The 14,298-nt window shown below is 44.1% G+C and overlaps 1 protein-coding gene across 2 annotated transcripts in view; it reads right to left on the reverse strand.

The window, feature by feature from the left end:
- Positions 1 to 3,591: 3,591 nt before the first annotated feature.
- The window catches only part of LOC105566641 (helix-loop-helix protein 11-like), a 139,780-nt gene continuing 129,073 nt past the window's right edge, over positions 3,592 to 14,298 (reverse strand). For both annotated transcript variants that reach the window (XM_012020805.1, XM_012020806.1), the window contains exons 3-6: positions 9,135 to 9,282; positions 6,212 to 6,474; positions 5,166 to 5,620; positions 3,592 to 4,802 (exon numbers count right to left, since the gene is read on the reverse strand). In XM_012020805.1, the coding sequence (XP_011876195.1) occupies positions 4,373 to 4,802; positions 5,166 to 5,620; positions 6,212 to 6,474; positions 9,135 to 9,282 (1,296 nt within the window). In that variant the 3' untranslated portion in view covers positions 3,592 to 4,372. The remainder of the gene's footprint in view (positions 4,803 to 5,165; positions 5,621 to 6,211; positions 6,475 to 9,134; positions 9,283 to 14,298) is intronic.

Genomic DNA, 14,298 nt, shown 5'->3' on the forward strand with positions numbered 1-14,298 from the left:
TTACTTTTAAGTCTGCTACTGATAGACGGATAACGTATCATCGTTCATACTGATAACATCCGCGAGTGCATCGTAGTTCAACGTGATATGAATGCCCAAATAAAGTGGGCTTACTGCTCGCTTGTAATTAAATCTTGCTGCATAAGCTATAAATAATCGTATCACGGCCGTTCAATGGGTACAAGCCTACTTTCGACGGGCGTGTTAAATCAGTGAACGATCAACAGTCAAAGAGAGATACAAAATAAAACGCGTTTAAATCTGACGGAATATCAATAGTTGCGAAATAGTTGTATCACAGATAGCGTGAATAGACCAACAACATTAAATGCGAATTTTGCTGTAAACGCAAAAAATTGTATTAAATATCTAATATCTAATATAAACTTTAGATATGGTTGTAATAATTATCATCATTATTAATAGACTTACATTATCCCGCGAGAACATTCTAATTAAAATACATAATATATAACATAAAATATAATATATAACATAAATACATAACATATTAATCTTACCATTTTTTTAATGACTAATGTACTCCGTTAAATTAAAAGAAAAAGTTTTTAGCAATATCAAACTTTCTGTTCACACACGCTGGCACTGATGCGATCGTAAAGGGTATCAGTATGTAATGAAAACTACGACAGAATACTTTTTGCACACCAAATCAACACGGCTAATGATTTGAGGATCCAATCGAGTAGTCTAGTCTTGAACAGACAATCTTAAACTTCGACCTATAAAATCTTTAACTCGACTATCGCGATGGTGTCGTTAACAACGTCGATTTTATTCACGGCGACACGTACGTAGCGATGTCTTCGAATTTCCTTTTTTATCAATTCGGTCCTCTCCCGCATTCTGCCACCCATCGAGAACAAATCGCAGCACGCCGGTGCCGAGGGTGATTACGCAGAATCAAGTAGAAACGCGCGCCGAAACGAAACGAGTTAAGGGAGAATGAAAGAATCGGTATTGATTGCGAAACTCGAGGATCTCGCCAAGAGGTTCCTCAAATGCGTGCAGCACATACGTGCGCAACACTCGTATACTTGATACGTACGTATATAGTTCCGTACGTGTATATATATATATATATTTTTTATATGTATATATATTTTTCGTATGTGTATATGTGTACATGTGTGTGTATGTGTAGGTATATGTATTATGGAAGCGCCGAAGATACTCGCACGAGATTTTCGAAACTATTAAGACCTCAGACGTATGCGGGAAAACGAGACGTACATATCGGACTCGCGTGGAAAAGATTCAGTTTGTTGTCATCCGTCGAACATCGTGTCCATTTTCGTATTTTCAAAAATCTCCCCGGTAATCTTTTTCCGATCGACTCGAGACGTGTGTCAAGCCCAAGTAATAAAGATTTAGCACGCTCGTCGTGCTTCATCGAACTACTGCTACCGTGGAATCTTGCGCGATAAGATTCAGATGAAACAATCGTCTATTCGACGACAAGTCTTGTTTCGTAAAGATACAAAAAATCGCGGATGCTTCTGTACCGCCGGCGGCGGCGGCGAGGGGGGGGGGGGGCACGAATCGTAGAGAAAATACGAAAGATGGAAACGAGGGTAAATTTGTCTATTCTTTTTAGGCCCTCGTGCGTCCTCGCGTGAACGTCGACATCGAGCTTTGTACATTACCTTCGAGATCCGCGACTTCGGAAACGCCGGGATCACACTTTCATCGCGAATGTCGAAAGCCTAAGATAGAATCGTATCTCCTATGGGACGCCTCTCGTACGTTTCGGAAATGATTGTTTCGCTAAGCGTGTCTCCCTTCTAGTTTTCCAAAAGAAACTTAATACCGAGTCCTTATATCGCTGCGTACTAAGAGAAGAAAAAAATAAACGGTGAGAATGTCAATGGTTCGTAAAAAAATATTCAAATACGCGCCGTCGAAATGAGATGCCGTTGAATGAAATGTGAACGGCGAAACGTACGAAGGGCGAGCGTTTTACCTTACTTCTAGCGTGGTACGTCAGCTAGGTGATCATGTGTTATGCGATATCCGCTAAAAGGTATTATATACACGCAATATAGTTACGGAGTAGCGTTTCACATTTATCGTACAGATAGACAATATTAACCTGAATGTATTTCAAATTGCGTACTCTAAACAATTCCTATATTTATCCTAACCGCTAGGAGGTTAACTAAAAATCTTAATTTTAGCTCTGCCTTAACGCCGCATCTTACTTTGTTTTTTCACGCTAACTTACTTATATATATATGTATACTTAAAGAGTACACTTAAAATTAACTTCTCGATAGGCGTATATATCTATGCATTAAACTCTTAAACGTATGTCGCATTCGTACACCAACCAACGTCATCGTAGAAAAGAAAGTAGTAGTAGTAGTAGTAATAGTAATATAGTAATAGTATCAGTAATAATAGTAAATTACGGGCGAAAGGATGCATTACTAATGTAATCGATTAAAAATTGGTCTATGGGCCTACAGTCAACGAGCGATAACGCTTGCACAATCACTCGGTGAAACAGTATACTCGCACAAAGAAGAAGTAAACACAAAAAAATACAATGCACATAATATATTATAGACGCGTGTAAACGGGAAAAAAAGGTAAGAGAAAAACGAAACGTTTGCAGCCCTTCTCCCCGCCGGTCGATCGATCGTTCGACCACTTCCGGAAGTCGATCGCTCCTCTCCTCGCAAAAGGCACGAGAAATTGTAAATTCCAAGCCTCTTAGTCTCGTATCCGCAAGCTATAAGAAATCCGTACGTCGTATAGAAAAAACTCCTACAATGTATTATATGCGGCAGGGTTAAAAGTGAAGTCGTCAAGAGAATCGCAAAGACATCGGCCCGACGAAAGACTCGACAGAAAACTCGTCCCGATTCCTTTTCGGTCCTTGCGATTGTTAGCGTTGATCGACGCTAATTATTGATACAATAGGGAGATCGGTTCTGGTCGGCGACGCGACGGGAATGACAGCCGGGGGAAGCCGCCGCTTTGCTAGACAGAAACGGCATCCCCAGGTCGCCGTGTATCGCATTGACGAGTAAGTTAGAGAAGACGAGCGATCGTGGACTCGCTGCTCTTCGGCCTACTAAATGTACCGACCGGCGCCGTCGCTTTTACATCACGTACATTACATCTACTACGAAGGAACAAAAGGGTACTCTCTGGGGATATTTGGCACAGATTAAACGGAATTTTCAACCCGCGACACGAAAACATAGAAGAAAGGAGTCATGTGTGCACGCGCGGATCAAACTGACCAATCGCGAGTTCCGCCACGTCGTTCCACGATGCATTTCTAACGTATGTCAAATATCAAACGTTGCTTGCGGATGCATTTTGATTAATACCTTGTTGTTGTTCGATAGTACCACTTTCTTCTAGTCGGTTCGCGCTTATCCAGTGGTAACCCCGTAATAAGTATCGAAAGAACATATATGTACATATATACGCATATATACGTTTGTATGTATATATATGTATACATATATACGCGTCGTTATATCTTAATAATATTTTTCCTCGCGTCTCTGTTTTCTTCATTTCCGTAACAATGTAAAAAAAGAACGTAAATATGTATATATATTTTATACTCTTTACAAATAATATATGTATATGCATGTAATGTTGTATATGTATATCATACAGCGTACGCAGCTTTATACTAGAAATATTATCGTGGTAGTTACTCGCTTAAGTTTAAAAATGTTCTACCTACTAAAACGGAAGGAGAAACGTCCACTTTGGGTCTCGCGATTTACTCGCGAGGGAAGAGGACTTTCCTCCGGAGGAGGGGAAGGAGAGAGTAGGAGAGGGACTCTTCGAGATTCAATGCGATCTCGTGGCGATCGTCGGAAATGATCAGGAGGAATCGTTAGTATTTACACGAGATAAAGCGCGATAACGAAGTTTCGTTTTGACAAACTCGGCAATGAGGATCCTTTCGTCAAAGCTTCAGAGTTAGCTCCGCCTTCGCCTATAAACTACGTCCGCGATTTAAAATCACTTTGTCCTTTCTACCTAAAAATCTTTCGGTTGCATCAATTATCCTTCTTAGCGGCCCTGTCAAGGCGAAGGCGAACGAAGCGCGTAGTAGGAACATACGTAAAATCCATCCCTTCGTGCATCTCGCAGAATATATCTCCCCGAATGCTTCAGCGCGAAGGGAGAGCGCGCGTGATAATCGATCGCGACGATCGTCATCACTTCTCCCGTTCTCTTTCTGCGAGCGCTCGATCTCTTGAGTCGGTTGAAAGGGATTCCTCATTTTCGAATGATAAATCACGATGATTTCGCGAGGCGAAATACATCGTCGTTCTGAATGCATCGTTCAATGTACGGGACGCGGAGTGTTGTTAGATCACGAATGCTTCACCACGATTACGCCGGGCCGCTGTTGGGTCTGCTGTTGCGTATGAAATTGGAGGAAATGTGGCTCGGCGTGCAGTATCCGCTGTTTCGCGGGTGCTGCCGTGGCAGATGTCGTCGCGGACGAAGAGGAGGAAGAGGAGGAAGCGGACGCGGTGGTCGCAGACTTTGTTGACGTCGTGCTTGCCGTCGCCTGTTGCTGTTGTTGTTGCTGCTGCTGCTGTTGTTGCTGCTGCTGCTGCTGTTGCTGCTGTTTGTTGGTCAGTGCCAGCGGCACATCCTGTTCATCGCTAAATAAGTGGTCGCCCTCCAGGTGACGTATCGCCTCGACGATCGTTTCCAGGTTCTGTCGGGACGTGTTCGCGATGTATAGCCTTGCCTGTGGCGTACCGTCGTCCAAGGAGTTCGATGGGGAAGGCAACCTGCGGAAATTGATGAGATTCTCGTTAGTGCAAAGTCGACTCTTTTTATATACTGGAATTCTTACGAAAAATCGAACCTACATTACTCTTATTCTAGAGAGGACCCAGCAAACGCAGAACATTGCAGCAACATTACAGCAATTTGCAACAATGCCGCAACGTTACTGTAATGTTCTGTGTTGGTTGGGAAAATGCCACGTGACATAGTGGCTGTTATATTGTATTAGATAAATTAGATATTTGAGACAAAGTAAACTGCGTCATATTTCAAACAGATCAACTATTGACTCGGGCCCACTTTTACCCTCCATGTCTTTAACACCAATTGGGATTAGTCGCAATAGAGATAAACGCGTCACACACCTCTCCACCTCGACTTTGGGCTCAGCCTTCATCGCGGCCTCCAGGACACTGGGTAGCCGCTGAGGTTCGGCGGTCGGTGAGTAGGACCTGCTGGGACTCGCGGTGATGTACTGAGGCGAGCCAGTCTTAAAGTCTGCGGAGGACGAAGTGGCATACGTGACACGACTTGACGACGAGAACGAGTCCGTAGTCGGCTCCTCCATCGCCGTGAACACCTGATTCTGGGTGAAGGTGACGATCTTGGGAGTACTCGCGCGTGACTCCTCCTCTTTGATCTCTTCCGACACCATGTCGGTTGGCTGTGGCGACAAGGGCGGCGAGCTTGGGTCCGGACTGGACGTCTCCACGGTTTGATTGGAGCCCACCGGTGGTAAAGCCATGACCGACACCACCTGAAGCGCGGCCACCGCCTCCTCCGTTTCCTGTGCCATCACGTTATCCGTGTGCTCGATCACCTAGGACAGTAGCGATTCTCGTTAATTTTTTATTATCGTACTTGCGACATCTGTCTCTCCGCGATCCGTCCGTTCGCAGCAAAGGCCAGATCGATTGTTTTGCATGCCATCGGGTAAGGGGGGGGGGGGGGAAGGGAAAAATAAAAGAAATCGATTCAATCGAAATAATAAAACGGTACACAGCGTTGCAGCGGCCTGTTATCAGACGCAGCTATCTACGCGAGCAATTAAAACAATGTTTGCAATATCTTCTGGCCGGGAAGCATTTAAATCCTCGAGGGTCGAACGAGTTTACGGTTGAATTATTTTCCGTATCGCAGATAGCGATCTCCCGGCAATCGAAATCGCTCGAACATGTTTTCATAGACTATGATATTTCAGTTAAGTCCTCTACATCGTGCTTTTATAACGTTCTCCACAATTACAATTTTATATGCAAAGTTCCACGTCGCCGATCCAATTCCATTACGTTACGCATTCTTCTTCTTTCCTCAACATGTTAGCGATTGAATTAGTTCTTACACGGTATCGTCCGCTTTTACTACGCTCCTTAAAAAGATTACCGAGAGCAATGCCAAAGAGAAACGTTACCTCGTGGGGCTGATAAGCGATTAGCTGATTGTCCCGGAATCTCTCTGGATACAACTGACTCTGAATCGCTCTCATCTGCTTCTCTAAATGCACTCTCGCGTGACGCTCCCTTTCTAGCTGTCGCTTGAGCTGCTCTACATCGGGGTTCACAACGGAATGTCCCTCTGTGGTCACTGTGATTACCGACAACGGCTCGGGGGACATGCTGCCCAAGCCCTCATCGCCGCTCTCGTTGATGTGCATTGGTACACTGACGACGACACCTGAGAAAACAGAAGAAGAGCCGAAATGAAAAGGATTGAATTGCACCATCTTTCAGTAAGTAGGCGACTCAATTGGTCGGCGTCAAGATTTGTCAAAAATGCCCTGAAACGAGGTGAAGTTATTAAAAATGTTCTTTTCTCACCTATCTAATATTAAGCAACAAAGCCGTGCGTTAGGTAAGTAGCTGCATATAAAAAAAACAGTGCGACGTTTTTACGAAACTAATTGATGAGAAAGGCTCATAAAATCGGATTACAGCCGGCGAATAACCGCAATGAACTTTCGTATTTTAGATTTTCGGCGCACACGCCAGCGTGTACCATGTGCACAACCCGTCCGTGCGATATAAATGAATGCGAGACCGTGAGCGAAATTAAATCTGGTCACTATTTACGATATAGAGCAAATATAGAGATCATTACACTTCGCGCGGATCAAAGGCCAGTCCATTTGTTTCGATGTTATATTAGAGCGAAGTGAACGCTACGTTTCCCGTACGTCACTTTATTTGTACATTGTTTGACATCGTAGAACATTACCATGGATTATAACGCGGTAACAATGCAGCAAATTGTGGCGTCGTCCTTGCGAACATTCTCAATCAACCGAACATTTATTAATTAACGCGACTCCCAACGATAATTGCGATTACCGGTTATTGTTATCAGTGAGATCGCAACCGCGAGCGCCGTTAGTTTCCATTTTTTTCCCCCGGCCTAACGCAGATTTAAAAGAGACGCGTCGTTAAATTGTTTTTAATGTTTTCAATTCGTTACATGGTTTTGCGAGGAACATACATTTAAATATTAATCTCTCCACCTCCACGCCGTAACGTTTAATCATTTATTTCTCATTTTATGTACCCGCATACGAGTTTAATTGACTTTCCTAATCATTCAGATAAAACGTGTATCGAATAAACATGTTCTCTTTCCGTACAACTCTGCGTATTTTAATTTTTCATTGTTGCGCGATTTACGCTACAATTTACATTAAAAAAATCAACAGAATCTATTTTAAATAAATTGCTGCGACTTTAAATTAGCTTCTTCTCAATACATTCAAACGTTATTTCATCGGGCCAATAATTATTGTAAATGTTGAGGATAATATTTGAAGGCAATCGGGAGGGTTAACCGCGATTGATCGATAAAAGTGGTTCGTCGGCATTAAATCCGCTTCGTCGCACAGCCGACGACGAACTTTCTGAATATCGCCATGCCATCGAACGGAGGAAACTAATTTACGATAGAACCGGAAATTGAAATTGTCTCGGCCGAAGTTCGCGACAGATACTTTCCGACGGGCACACCGCCGCGACGTCGCCGTCGCCGAAAACGCCACCGGCGTCGAAACAGGAGAGTACCCTTAATTCGGCCCTTGTATTTAGCCCTCCAAGTAATAAAGACTTTCGAGGACGATCACGACGCGTTGCCGTTGCCTGTCCGTTTCTCCGGACCCTTTATAATCCCCGCAAGTTTAATCTCCCGGTGATATTACCTGCTCAATATCCGACGATGCATGTGCAACGACACGTCACGGATTTAATAATTATTTAGACAAAAGGCTTCGATATTACTTGGAGAAATATCGACTTAAATATCGAGGCTCCTCCCCGCTCATTTCATTTTTCGACGAGGAAAGTAATCAAATATCGGGACCTCCAGGAGACTCCGAGAGGATCGTCCTTCATGTAGATGACAATTGAATTAAGTTTCACAAATCAAATTAAATTTCGTGGAAATTTTTCATTTATATATAAGCGATACCATCACTTCGTTATATCACATTAAGCTTCCCTTCTGCAATATCCTATACATCCCTTCGGCATGGCACCGAGTCGCGAAGAATGTAATTACTTTCGCGAAAATGACGAACGGCTCTCTTAAAATGCGTCCGCATTGACCACGTTGTCGACGCGAGATTAAAAAATTCCTGCTCGCAAAATTTGTCACACTTGCCGCGAAATATCGCCACCGGGTGTACTGATTCGGCGTTTACGTATAAGTGAGTAAAATAAAAAAAAACTGCACTGCCGATTTTCGCACATATCGCGACGGCCCCGCGAACTTACCGTAAAAGTCGAAAATCCATAAAGTCGCGTTTGTTTGAAAATACAACGTTATTCACTTGCTTTCGAACGGGAGTTTCGGAGATGCAACAATTCAATTTCGCAATTGCGAAATAACTTATAGGAACTTCGACGTGGCGCCGTATAAAAGCGAGAAAACCGTGAAATAAGCGGATTGCAATGTATATCCGCGCAACTTTTCGCGCTTTGCGCCGATTGTTTCCGCTTTTTGCTTTTACGACCCCAAATTCACGCGGGACACTCGCAATCGCGGTCGCACGAGTGATAAATAATTCAAGTCCATTTGGAAAATCTCGTTATGCGACGGACGATGAACGTTAATTCCATTGCTCTTTACGTATACAAATGCTTGCGCGCAAGCAATGACCGTGATGATATTTTATTGACGCAGTTTTATCGTCATATTTTCACTCGTAACGAGTTTCGTTTGTTTTTTTTTTTGACAGAAAAAAGATCCCCAAGATTTTCTAACTTATGAAAATAAAATTCTTTTTCTCCGCAAAATGTGCGTACGAAATATCTCTTTGCACAAAACAAATTCATTTTGAGAGTCGGCGAGTAAATTACCTTGGGTGTCGGATTTGCGTTTCTTGATAGGTACATCGCCATCATGTTGATTTATCAATCGCTTCAGGTGGGAATTTTGTGACAGCAGTTGCGTTTTCTCTTGCTCTAATTGGTATATGTATTCGGCAGTCTGTTGGAGTATCGCAGCCTGTAACACAAATAAAAAAGGAATTATTTCTTGCCTCGTCGTAATACTTTTTCAATCGTCGAAAGTGTCGCGATCTCTCGCGCCGGAATACAGCGCGAAAGTAAATAATCGAAAGCTTGTTTTCGTGATTGAATCGCGAAATACGCTGATAACGAAAAGGCATCGAAATTTAATATAAAATTGTCAAGAGCAGCCGAGACCAGGGGCTCGAGTCCCCGCGACAAGTCCAGAGCGAGGGGTAAACCGCCGAGGGCATTGTGGCTAACAGATTTGCGGCATTACTGGACATTACTAGGCATTTTTGGGGCATTAAGTTTGGACATTATCAAGATAAAATAAGGTAAAACACGATAAACTAAGACTAAATGCCCACTGGGCGTTAGTAGGCATTGGTGTACGTGATTTTGATCAGCGGTTTACCCCTCGGTCCAGAGAGATCGCATCGCAGGTGCCCCCTGTGCATCGTATGCAACCTGCAGCGCAGGACCATCGACAGAGGAGAAGAACGGCGACTTCCTGTTTACCGTGCCACGAGCTTAAAGGGTTTTACGTGGTCAGGGTGGAAAAAGGAGGGGACCACACCGTATGGGCCGACAACATCCGGCGGTGGCTATCGCGTGTCGTGCGTACTACGTCGTAGTAAAACGGGAATGACTTCGAGGAACAGACCGGCAAAAACAAAAGGGCCGATTGATACCAACTGCGCGCGGGGTAACGGGGCCGGGTGTACGGTTCGCACCTGCCGACAGGTGGTTAACGAACAGATGCCCCGCGTACGCCGCAATCGTAAATGCACGAATGATGTCTGCCCGCCGCCTCGTCCTTTCTCCGAGCAGCCGGTCCTTCGCGTCACGTTCTTGCATTGAAGGGGGGAAAAGAAAGAAAGAAAAGACCATGCTCGATTATCCCCCTCGGAGATGCTTCTTTTTCGGCACTAATTGGACACCAGCCTCGAGCAATCGAGCAATTGATACGCGCAACTTTTACATAATTCTCCTACCTTTATGTATACAATTTTACGCCACACATCTCGCATAGAAAATGCCTTTCGCGAAAAGATGAGTAAATTCAATACGTCTGTTTTACTCATTTCTTATTAGTAGTAGTTGGAGATAATAATTAAACGAGACAATAAATTTTATATGCATACAATAAAGATACGGAAAAGGCTGCATGGATTAAGGGATTATGCGACAAATTATCTTATCCTGACATTTCTGTAGACTAGAAAGTACAATAAAAGTATGTGCTTTGATTAATAATTATTTCAGGGAACTGAGAAAAAAAGATTTATCGCAAGATATGTCGTATCTGGACAGATCTTTACATCTTTATTAAAGTTTCTCCATTTTATCTACTTGAATATGCAAGTAGTCAGAAACGATGGAAACGGATATGCAAATGCAGACGGAACGAATAATAGTTATTAAATGAAACACCGCAAATAAGTTAATTTCAGTCGCCCTCATTTCTACAAGCACGCATAAAACGGAAATTGGTGACATCTAATTAGTATACGGAACGTGGAAAAAATGACGCGTCGGATAATTTCACGGTGAATCCGAACATATCGAGGCGTAACATTATCTCAATCACCATTTGAAGATAATTGCCTAAAAAAAGTACATTAAAAAACGACACCGTATCGCGAGCGATTACAGCTTTACTGGACAACTTGTGCTTAACTTAAATTTCTTTGAAAAATTATAATCGCTCCGTATAAAATATGTATGTATCTTTCAAAAGAATCTAAACAATTCGAATATCTTTTTATTAGTTGGCGGCAATTTTTAATAAGCATCCCCTTCGAAGCCTGTCGTCATTTAAACTATCAAACACCCGAGTAGTTTAAGTGCACGCCTGATGTTCGTTTATACATAGTGTACGATTTAAAAATAGCTTCGTCTAATATCATTTACGTAGAAAAGAAGGCCCAGTGAACAGACAAAAAAAATCCCCGCCGCGGATGGAATTTTTTAAAACACAGGAAAGTGCGATAGAGAGGACCCGCATGTAAAATTAAAGTAAAACTCGCGGAATCGCGTCTGCGTTTAAATCGCGTGATACCAATTTGAAAGCAATTTTACATAACAAAGATACGCGTTGATGATGAAAAGATAATCGATGGAGTTCATTCATACTCCGCGGTATTTAATTGCTTGAACGCGTCCGTCGAGTCGAGCCGCGGAAGGTTGAGAGCGTCACGGCCAACTTTTGCTTTCTCGGGAGCGGAATAAAAAGAATCTCATGGAACAGGTTGGCGTCGATTACCAGGCCGGAAGACCGCGTAGCTCTCGCACGCAGTTTCTACAGTCCGCTCGGCCCAAGCTCCGATGCACGTGCCGAATTCTTGTTAGCCGAATCGTTCTATAAAACTCGACGGCAGACCAAGGCCGCTCGCCCGGCGGCGACGGCGGCGATGATGGGGACGATGTTATCCGCAGGTAACGATTTATAGCTCACGGGACAACCGGCTCTTTCTCAAACAAGCCGCCGTCCCCGGTCGCCTAATTTGTATTCGTGACAATAATTTTTACCCGGTGATGTACCACGATTTTAATTCTAAAAAATTTCCGTGTTGGAATTCAACTCTTTTTTTTTTAGATCTACAGCAACGACAGTTGAATAAAATAATCAGGGAAGATTAGAGCGCGCAAATGGAATTTTAATCCGCCGATTATTGCGCTTGCGACCTCGCCGCCAGGAAAAGTTTAGAGTACGACAGCTGCAGTACCTCGCGTCTGAATGGGATGACAATACGCCGCGATCGATATGGGAGTACGAGATGAGAAGGGCGAAGTAACGCCGGCAGCTGGCGATCGAAAGAGAGGAAAATCCGCTGCAACGCGCGATCGCGTGCCTGAGTTCGTGACCCCACCTGCTGAACTCGTTTCCACGAAGCTCGCAACTCCCCTCAAATAATCGACGAGGAGATGTTGCGTATTGCGAGCGCGAACGCGCGTTAGTTTTATCGCAAAAAGATTCTTTTTCTTTCCCGCCGAACGCGCGGGGAAGAGGTATCGAGTAACTCTTCTCCTTTTAATTAAATTCTTTTAGCAAATTTCAGCTCAAAATCGCCCAATTCGCGATCTTCCCAACTTGTTTTCGCGGTTGTGCTCCGAAAACAATCCAATCGGCTTTCGAGCACCTGCGCGGTTTCGAGTGTAAAACTTCGTCGGTCCGTACGCACGGGTTCTCTCCTTCTGGCAAACGCGGGGCGACGTACGATTTCTTCTCGCATTAAAAAAAGGGGGGGGGGGTAATCTGGGACGAAGGGACTTGAAAATACGCGCTTCTACGCCGCTGTCGTTGCAGCACGCAACACACAAGCCGTGGCATTCTACGACTGGTCACTACTACCACGTGCGCAGCCTCCTCTCCTCCCTCGCCCTTCCGCACACCTTTGCGCTCGGTCCCTTTCACACTTTCTCCGTCTTCCTCGCTCCCTCCAAGGGCTCCGACTCACCGCGTCGAGCCTTTCCTTCTTCGGCCCGCGAGAACTTTCCCGTCGAGTCTCTCCGCCGCCACGGCGATGGAATCGAATCGCTTTCTTCTTCTTGTTGCAGCGGCGGCGGCGGCGGCGGCGGCGGCATTCCAAAACACGAACGCGCCGATACACCCGAGAAAGGGAGAAAGAGAGAAAAAGAGAGACCCTACCGAACTCGCCCTCATTCGGCTGCGCGCTCGCGCGATCGTTTGCAATTCCGCGCGCGAGTCCGACAGGAATTCCCGCTATCGTGGCTGCCCTACGCTCTATTGTTCCCGTTTGCACCGGGAATCCTTCTCTATCGTCATTCTCCTCGACTACAAATTGCCGTCGTAACAGCAGATCAATGGAAACGAACGCAAAAGATATGATAATCGCGTGAGGTGCCGGTTAGGATGATTAACATATTGCTAGAATTTTCATGTGTCACGACCGGGGTCGGCAAGTAACTCGTTACTTGTAACGAAGTTACAGTTACGTCTTTTTTGGCAACTCTCTAACTTAACTTCGCTACGTTCTCTCCATCTGTAACTGTAACTTAACTCAGTTACATTTTTTCGACAACTAATAACTGATTTAACATAGTTACACTAACAGTTACTTTATATATTTTTTAAACCTCCACAAATCGCATTGGGCCTTGCGTTTGCGCATAAACGCCTTTATTAACGCTTTGCAATTCAAACGCAGATTTCATATTTTTATTTGTATTGCCAAAGAGTAAATGCGAAGTAACGATTCGTTACTTCTAGAGTAACTGTAACGCGTTACTTTTCAGAATTGGTAACTTGTAGCTGTAATTGGTTACATTTTCAGCGAAAAAACTGTAACTGTAACCAGATACTTTTATGAAGTAACTTTCCCAACCCTGGTCGCGACAATAATTCCGATATTCACGCGACAGTTCAACGAAAGATTCGCGATTGAATATTTCATTATGTGTTATTACGTTTTTACATCTCTTGGCCGTACAATGTTCCTCTGTCAGTGGTGGATCCGGTCAAATAAAAATTCCCCGGGAGTTTTTACGTACGATGGCAAAAGAGTTAAATAACTGTAATAATCGCGGAATTAATAATAATCCTATTTAAATCTAACTCATAAGCGCACTTAACTTGTTTCCTTTCGCGGGACGACGCGGCCCGGATTGCGGTAATTAATTGCTGTTATCGCGCCGTACATTCTACGCGCTTAATTACATAATACGCGCGAACGAAAATTTTCGAGCAGGCGGAACGGCGCCAATGATTCACCGCGCAAAACGCCGCGCCACGACGCCCGCCGTTATTATTATATCGTAATTACCCTGCTTATAAAAGCGGCAGCTCGCTCGCAAACGCGTTCTCGGCTGGCGTGGCAAAAACACGGAGAGGAGGCGCATGAAATTAACATTCCGCAAAGTAATTTGGTAAATAATTAGTTATCAATTTCCGTAAAAGAGGGTCTCCCTCTCACTTAATTTACCGTAGCTGCTTCAAGTCCTCTGTATTTTGCTTCCGTAAAAGAAAGAGAAAGGGGGAGAGAGAGAG

This window comes from Vollenhovia emeryi, unplaced genomic scaffold (genome assembly GCF_000949405.1).
Source record: "Vollenhovia emeryi isolate VEMERY1.0 unplaced genomic scaffold, V.emery_V1.0 DF939143.1, whole genome shotgun sequence".
Lineage (NCBI taxonomy): Eukaryota > Metazoa > Arthropoda > Insecta > Hymenoptera > Formicidae > Vollenhovia > Vollenhovia emeryi.